We start from the raw sequence: 8593 nt of genomic DNA, 5'->3' as shown, positions 1-8593 counted from the left end.
CTATATGTCCCCACAGTGGGGGCCTTCCTTTCTCCTCCTCATTGCGCCCACTCACCTGGGCCTTTTAAGTTCCTCCAGCCCGTTCCTGCCTCAACGCCTTTCCACCCGTGCTTCCATTTTGACCATCCCTGGCAGGCATTCTCCCCGTCCTGCCTCACCCCACGTGCCCTCCCTCACAAAAGCCCTCCCTGAGCGCCCCCGCCCCAGGCCCTCTGCCACTTTGCCCTGTTTACTTCCTTCGGAGCACTTAGCACCAGCCCAAATCACCTTATTTATTGATTGCTTCACTTTATTGTCTGTCTCCTTCCATTGAAATGCCAGTGACTTGAGAACAGGGGTCTTCTCTATCTTATTTGTTGGCTTAGTGTACGTAGGACAGGTACTCAGCGAATGTCCCCGAATACGCGCCCAGGTGGATGGATGAGTGGAAGGCTGGCCAGGTGGATGGCCACAGGGAAGAGCCTCTATGGGATTTTATGATCCACTGTGTTAAGATTATTATTCTCGGTAGGAGCGCATCTGGGGAGACACTGGCTGTGTAGCCCACATCCTCACCCAGGCCAGCAGCCACCAAGGGAGGCATAGGCCCAGGGAATTCTGGGAAAAGAATATTCTAGATAGGACCAACCGCTGTTCTCTCTGCTATAGAAATGTCCAACCACATGCTCTTTGGTATTTGTGAGAGATTGCTCTAATTCTGTTTTCTTTTTTTCATATTTTTTTTCTTGGGGTGGGGACAGATAGACCAGTTTTCAGGAACTCCTAGAACACTGTTTCTCCATTTTGCCTGAAAGCTGACATGAGTAGTTCATTTGGGGGAATTATGCATGGTCCTTTCTCTGTTTTCTCTTCAGAAGTTGTATGTAAAAAACTTTTTTCTATAAATTTTTTTTAATGTTTATTTTTGAGAGAGAGCGAGAGAGAAAGAGAGCGAGCAGGGAAGGGGCAGAGAGAGAGGGAGAGGGACACAGAAACCAAAGCAGGCCCCAAGCTCTGAGCCATCAGTACAGAGCCTGACGCGGAGCTTGAACTCACAAACCGTGAGATCATGACCTGAGTTGAAGTCGGAGTCTTAACCGACTGAGCCACCCAGGTGCCCCTCACTGTTTTCTCTTCAAATATAAGCATTCTCTGTGGAAGCCACAGTTGGTCACCTATCTTCCCCATCCCACTGGGGAACAGAACCCCAGTGTAGTCCTTGTATTGGGACACCCGTGCTTCAGGGAGGCCAGGCTCAGCCCCCACCCAGCAGGGGACCCGTGATTAGTCTGAGCCATCTGCAAGCACTCCATTCCCCAGCCAATGCTTGGGTTAGAAACAGGGCTGTGAATGTGACCCTAGCTGATGACTAATGGGGATGTGAGGAGCTTCAGAGGGTTCCCTCACTTTGAAGGGCGTACATGAAGGAGTGCACCTGTGTCGTGTCCCTTTTCCCAGTCTTCAAAAGGATCCAGGTTTAGGGGCATCTGGGTGGTTTGGTCGGCTGGACGGCCAACTCTCGATTGTGGCTCAGGTCACAACCTCACAGTTTGTGAGTTTGAGCCCCACATCGGGCTCTGCGCTAACAGTGAAAAGCCTGCTCTGGATTCTCTCTCTCCCTGTCTCTTCTCTGTTTATGCGCATGCATGCTCTTTCTCAAAAGAAATAAATAAACATGAAAAAAAGAGAGAATCGAGTTTATTTCACACGCAGAGGCAGAGGCATGGGGTGGGGACACATGGCGGAGGCTGGGGAAGGCTGATGGTCCATGAGATTTCCACTCTCAAGAGGCGGGCAGGGCCCAGCAGGAATGTGCTCTGACCCAGTGGTGCCCAACCCCGGACCTCTTGAAACACGCCCACTCCTGAGCCCCTACGCATTTGGGTTGTCTTATTCTCAGGGGATGGGTCTCTGTGGGGCAGATACCCCACCTGCCTGTCCTCCATTATTCTGAGACTTGGGAGCCTATGAACTGCAACAGACCAGGGGCAGGGAAACCCTCCTGACAGTGGTCAAGAAATGCCTTCCAGGAGATGCTAGAAGCCCTTGCCCTTGACATCTTGAAGGGAGCAGATAGATTTGCCTTCTTCCTTTCGTCTGACTGGAAGGAAACTCGTGAGGAAGTCACAGGCCTGGAGGATAGACCTTCGGGGAGGAGAACATTCAGAGCGTGTGCACATCGACTCGTCCCTGCTGAGGATGCTCTGAAGGTTCAGGAGGCCACCAAGCCTGGGCTCTTCATTTGTCCTCAACCTCTGCTGAGGCTCATGTGAAGCAGTCCTCCCTGGTCGGTGCTGAGAAGCAATGAACTGAAAGCTCATTATAAAGCACCAGGGAAATCGAGAAATCGCCATGTCTTCTTAACTTTTGCTACTTTTCGTTTGTAGTTCTGGTTAGGGCTTCCACCATTCCCTGTGGGAGACAAAGATAAAGAGGCAGAGAATCAAAATCAGAGAGAGAGAGAGACAGGCACAAACAGGAAAAAAAAAAAAAAAACAGTAAAAAAATAACAAAAACAAGAAGACACACGTTCTTCCTTTTTTCTGATTACAAAAATTTTCATTGAGAACCTACTATGTGCCCGACCTGTGCACACACGCCTAATGAATACACCACAAGAGAGCAGCCTGTTTTTATCTCCCCAGCCCCCAGCTGGATTTTAGGTAGGGGAATAAAAGCATGCTGTTCCTGCGCAGGCCAGTAGGTGCCGCCATGTCAGAGGGAAAGCTAGGGGAGTCGTGGGATTCCAAGGCCACCTCTGAACATAAATCCCATTTCATCTAGTTTTCTGAGTGCCATTATGTGCAGGGCACCAGGCGGGACATTTGAGGGTGTGTAGGATGAGAAATGCACGCTCCCGGTCCTCAGGGAATTCAGGGTGCCATTGGAGGCTGGAAGGACAAAGTCCTAGGTCACAAAAAAAGGGAGAAGGTGGTAAATGCCTCAGGACTGGCTTAAAGGAAAGGGCTGTGTGCCTCTGAGAACCAGAGACTGCAGAGGAGCACTTACACTATCCCAGAGGGAACAGGCTCAGAGAAGGGAGGCAGGTGATTGCCCTGTGGTCACCCAGCAGTTTCAGACTCTGATCTCCTGACTGCTAACGATACGGTGCTCTTTTCACCAAATATTCTGTCTCAATAATTGTAGCTGCTGCCCTATCCTGAGGTCCAAAATTCTACCCTAGTGTAGCCATAAACCTCCCTGCAAAATGCCCTCTCCGGCACCTACGTCTTGGGGATGGCAGCCACCCCCAACATGGGTCCTGTGGTGCTCATGAGAGCTGACAGTGTGCACCTCTACCCAGCGAGATCGTGTTGGTAGCTGGAAAGCAGCCATCGTGGGAGTAGTCACACCATTGGCAACAGTTGTAAATCGGAGCCTCCCCTCCACTACCCCTCTGCCCAGGGAGCTGCACACTACTGAAGTGTATCCCTACTTTGTAGATAAGAAAAATGAGGTTCAGGGAAGTGAGGTCATCTGCCAAAGAGACACAGCTTATAGGTGGTGGCCCGCCAGAGGTCTGGCGGGTTCTAGGGTGCTCAGAGATGATAACGTCAAGAGGACCCAGAGCCACTTGGATGCGGGGGGGTCTAGTCTGATCCCTGGTTTCTCGTGTGGGTGCTACCCCATGGTGGTGTCATTAACTTGATGGCAGCCGAGCTTTGGACAGATTGGATCTGAGGCACGCTGCTGGAGACATGTTCTGACTTGGAGGCCAGGAGAGAAGTCTGGGAAAGACATCAAGATACACAGGATGGAGTTTGTTCTTGACCAAACTGGCACACGCTAGTTAGGAGCATTTTCCCTTCTTATAGGATTCAGGTAAGACGTGTGAGATTCACCCTTCTGTATGCGTTTTCTCATCTGTGTCAACGTTTCAGGCATGATCCGGCAGCGCAGGGAGTGGGGCCCCCGGACTCTTCTCACACTTGTTCCCTGGTAAGCACTCAATAAGCACTTGTCAAATAAATGAATGAGTGACCCGATTTCACCCTGCACATAACTGAATCAGCACTGCTGTGGACCACACATCAAAACCTCTTAATACATGCCTCACAACTTTTAAGATTATCTAGAATTCTGGCATCGTTATAGCAGTATGGATTTGGGATCAGAAATTACTCTTTCTTTCTTTCTTTCTATTTATTTATTTTTAGCATTTTAGAGGTAGAAGTGGGCATATTTCTTACGTCTTTCTGGAATTTACTGTGCCATTGAGACCTGGAAGGACAAGGTGCTAGGTCAGAAAAAGAGGGTGAAGGTAGTGAGTGCCTCAGGAGAGGTTTAAAGGCAGGGCTGTGCAGATCTGAGAACCTTGGCGATGTCAGAGAAGCCGGTTTCCCTGCGAGGTACTGCAGTCCAGAGACTGATGTGTGGGAGGGAGAGAACCCATACCTGGCAGCCCCCCGGGGCCTGGCCTGGTCTGCCTGGCTCTGGCCTGTTTACTGCCCTGCTCTGGGCCTCGGTTTGTCCCTCGGGTACACGGAGAGATCGAGCTCAGGTTTTGGAAGGGTGATTGAAGAGTTGATGAAAATCCATGTAACAGGAAGACAATTTGGGTAGACGAGCAGACAAAGCCCTGGATAACCAACCAAGGAAGCTACAATATGCAAATGAATGGATTGTGGCTCTCCTCCTGGTTGGCTGGAGAGGCTCCGATGTCACAATGCATGGGGTTTCTCCACTCCAAATGATTGTGTCTCTAGCCCCCCAAAATTCCCTGACCAGACGGGTCTCTTAGCTCCCTCTCTTTGTCCCCACGGGAAGAGAGACCATGGAACCACTCTATCGGGCTGGGTCCATCCTCATGAAGGTGAACACTTTACAAGGGAAGAAGATGGTGGAGAGCGGCCTCCAGTCCGGAGACTTTTCCCTCCCTCAGTCGTGGCCTTCCTGCTTCCCGCCGCCAGCGGATCTGGAGATCCTGCAGCAGAAGGTGGCCGGGGTGCAGCGGGAGCTGGCCGACTTCAAGAAGGAGGCGCTGCAGGCCATCCGTGACCTGGAGGTCGCCTTCTGCGAGCTGAACGGGGCGCTGGCGCAGCAGGAGGAGCAGGCGGCCCGCGTGAAGCAGCGGCTCAGGGAGGAGGAGGACCGCGGCGTCGTGCGGAATAAGGTCCTCACCTTCCTGCTGCCCCGCGAGAAGCAGCTCCGGGAGCACTGCAGGCGGCTGGAGCGCATGCTGCTGGGCTCCAACCGCGACGCGCTGGCCAGTCCCAGGAAGATCCAGGCAAACTGAGGCCTCCTTGCGGCCGAGCGGCCAAGTGGAAGATTTTTCTTTCTTTCTTTTTTTTTTTAATGGAGGGGCCAACCTAAGTCCCTCTCCATTTGCTACCCTTTCCCCATTCCCATTGCTTTCCTTCCACCTCAATAACACCTTGCTGAGAGGCGAAAAGACCCCAGTATGTTCTTTAGGTGAAGCTCCCGTTCGCCCAGCATCACAGGAGGCACCCAATCCTCAGTCTTTCAGACACCTGTAACTTTCACCGTTAACTGTTTTCCTGTTTGTCATGGTAATATTGCTCAAATGTATAACATGATTTTTTTTTTTTTTTAAATCTTCTTAAACCGATGTGTTGAACAGATTTACCTTTCTTTTAATGACTCAAGGCTCTCCTGGTCGTTACTTGCTGCATGGTCTACCGAGAGGGGTGGATCGTTCTCCCGTGCACTGATTGGCCTCTGATTACTTTTGTAGTTCTTATCCTCGTCCAGTGGGCTCTTCTGCCCGCTTTCCTCGTTAGACTGCCATAACTCGCTTTTCTTTGCTGCCTGTGCCCACCTGTCCCTCCTCTGCGCTTCCTCTGCCGTCTGGCCAATCAGATCGACAGAGCTTATTGGGCTCAAATGGGCGGGGTCCTAAGGGCTTAGTGCGCAGATGCACAAAGACGTGCTAAGACTCCACCCCCACGAAGTGGGTTATAAAGCAGTGCCGCTGGCTTTCACGTTTGACCCACGGAGCAAGAATTGTTACGGCCTCCCGGGCGCGTGTCAGGCGGTGTGCGCACCCCACCCCACCTACTTCTACAGGCACCCTTGGAAGCAAGTGTCACTTCCCCACTGTGCACAGGGGGAGGCGGAGCTCAGGAAGGGGAGTCCTTCACCCCAGGTCTCCATGCTAGCAAGGGGCAGGACTACAGTTCACCTCCTGTCGTCCTTGGCAGTCATCATCCCGCTCCCCTTTGGAACCACATCAGGCTCTTCATGAACCTGTTCTGGAGGATCCAGATTGTCACAGAGGTGACGTGGGGGTCCCTTAGCTGTCACCGTGCCTTTCGTTTCCAATGAGACTTTGTTTCAGTGAGTCACATAGGTTCTCTCTGGTCCCGCCCCCCCCCCTCAAATGCTGCCATGCAATGGGGATTCTCCCCTATGCAGCGGAAGCCGGGTGCCTGGAGGCCAGAGTCAGCACCTGAGCGCAGCCAGGCCACTGTCCTCCTGGCTTGAGGTCCTATCTGTCCTCCTGTGTCATAAAATCTCTCCCAACAAGATTTGCACATCTGCAACCCCCACTGCTGGATGGTCCATCTGTCACCGTCCACCCTGAAGGGCTGTACCCCTCTTTTAGCTTCAGGCCGTTTCTCCCTTGGAAGGTTTAGCTGAAGTAATAATAATGTAAATACTACAAATAATGTAATGTAGTAAAGTAAATAATAATGTAAATAATGTAAAAGCTACTGCCACTAGCTTACAGTTATCAAGAATATGATGTATTCCAGGCACCAGGCTGGGCCCTTTGAAGGCAAGTACTAACTATAACCTTCACTTTGGGATTCTGAGGAAACCGAAGCTCACAGAGGAGAAGTAGGCCAAGGTCACACAGCTGATTAGTGGTAGAGCTGAGATCTGAGCCTGGGGACATCTAACTTCAGAGGCTGTGTTCATTTTTTTTTTTTTTTAATGTTTTTAATAGTTATTTTTTTGAGACAGAGAGAGACAGAGCATGAGTGGGGGAGGGGCAGAGAGAAAAGGGAGACACAGAATCCGAAGCAGGCACCTGGCTCCGAGCTGTCAGCACAGAGCCCGATGCGGGGCTCGAACTCTCGAACCGTGAGATCATGACCCGAGCTGAAGTCGGACGCTTAATTGTTTGAGCCACCCAGGTGCCCCAAGGCTGTGCTCATTTTAAACAATTTGTAGTATATGAGGAACTTTATGTGCTAAGGACTTGCTTCTTGAGTAGATGAAATGGGCATACTGAACTTGGTGAGGTGAGCTCTGTTTTGTGTGTGTGTGTGTGGGGGCGACTCCTATGCCTTTAAATCTTCTGAGGGACGGCTGTTTGGGGGTGCGTACAAATGTATCTGAGAAGAAGGACTTGATTGGCCAAATATAAGAAGAGTTTAAAAAATTAGGGGCGCCTGGGTGGCGCAGTCGGTTAAGCGTCCGACTTCAGCCAGGTCACGATCTCGCGGTCCGTGAGTTCGAGCCCCGCGTCAGGCTCTGGGCTGATGGCTCGGAGCCTGGAGCCTGTTTCCGATTCTGTGTCTCCCTCTCTCTCTGCCCCTCCCCCGTTCATGCTCTGTCTCTCTCTGTCCCAAAAATAAATAAAAAAACGTTGAAAAAAAAATAAAAGAAAAAAAAAATCAACTGCTGGGTCGCCTGGCTGGCTCAGTCAGTAGAGCATGGGGCTCTTGATCTCTGGGTCGTGAGTCCAAGCCCCACACTGGGCGTAGAACCCACTTAAACAAAAATCCACTGTTTTGTACAAGAAAACTGGCCCCGATGCTAACTCATGTGGAAAAGGTTTGCATCTACTGCAGGTTCAGTGTGTTAATCGGGCTGCTCAGAAACGACGGCGTTCGTGTGAATTCTGAGAAGGGATGGGGAGATGCTGTCCTGTGATGGCACCCCCAAGTCCACGCCTGGGAGGCTCTGTGCTTAGTTCTGGCCCAGCACTTTTCAGAGGGTCCTGGGCAGCCTGGAGTGTGCAAGGCAGGGAATCCCGAGGAGGGGGCATGGTAAAGGGCCTGGGGACCTGGGTGGCAGATGTTTGAGGGGGACCTAGTCATGACCTTCTCAACGCTAGGTGTGGGGTTTGTGGGAGCTAATCAAGGTCACCCCTCTTTTCTCTGCCTCCATCAGGAACCAGTTGAGGGATTGACACAGGAGCACGGGCAAATGGAGACAGAATCACTTCTATCACTTTTTTTTTACTGATAAAGCTGATAGAGAAAGTGGTTTGGGGTCTGTGAGCCACATGGGCTTGCTAGGACCTCATCCCTGAACATGATGCTGCCTCTGAGCACAGGTGCTGGTAGGGGTGGACAGCTGCTTGTGTGTGTGTCACTGTGTGACCTCTCCACAGAGGGACAGCTGGAGAGAGAGGGAGGGCAGAGCTGTCCAAAGCCACCAATTGGAAAGTCCCCGCCTTTCCTGGGGAGAGGAGTCAGGGAGGGGAAGAGCCCAGGAACGCCACTTGAGTGGTAGTCTTTCTGTAATGAAAGAGGAATGGGGAGTAAGGGTGCCCTCCAACTAGTAAGAGAAGGGTTGGAATGGAAAGTTCTCTGGGACAGTACTAGCCACCAAAGATAGATGCTAGTCTGAAGCTAGCTGGTTTCAGTCCCACATAAGAAAAAAACCACATTGGGTGCTGTTTGTGTGCCTGTGCAGTAAA

General features: G+C 51.4%; 1 protein-coding gene and 1 long non-coding RNA gene across 2 annotated transcripts; one reads left to right on the top strand and one right to left on the bottom strand.

Annotated features, from left to right (window-relative positions):
* Window positions 1-1660: 1660 nt before the first annotated feature.
* Window positions 1661-6242, bottom strand: LOC125926753 (uncharacterized). Its single transcript, XR_007459153.1, has 2 exons — window positions 5567-6242; window positions 1661-2391 (listed from the first exon to the last, which is right to left on the bottom strand). It is a non-coding gene; the product is annotated as an uncharacterized LOC125926753 (long non-coding RNA).
* CCDC182 (coiled-coil domain containing 182) lies at window positions 4475-5561 on the top strand. Its single transcript, XM_049636505.1, has one exon. It carries the CDS (start codon window positions 4754-4756, stop codon window positions 5213-5215), a length of 462 nt encoding a protein of 153 aa, XP_049492462.1. The 5' UTR covers window positions 4475-4753; the 3' UTR covers window positions 5216-5561.
* Window positions 6243-8593: the final 2351 nt, after the last annotated feature.

Source organism: Panthera uncia, chromosome E1, assembly GCF_023721935.1.
Source record: "Panthera uncia isolate 11264 chromosome E1, Puncia_PCG_1.0, whole genome shotgun sequence".
Classification (NCBI taxonomy): Eukaryota; Metazoa; Chordata; class Mammalia; order Carnivora; family Felidae; genus Panthera; species Panthera uncia.
Note: the sequence above shows the minus strand (reverse complement) of the source record. Positions and strands in the feature narration are given on the sequence as shown.

Coding starts and splice junctions, on each gene's coding strand:
- CCDC182 (XM_049636505.1), top strand. CDS start 4,754: ATGGAACCACTCTATCGGGCTGGGTCCATCCTCATGAAGGTGAACACT.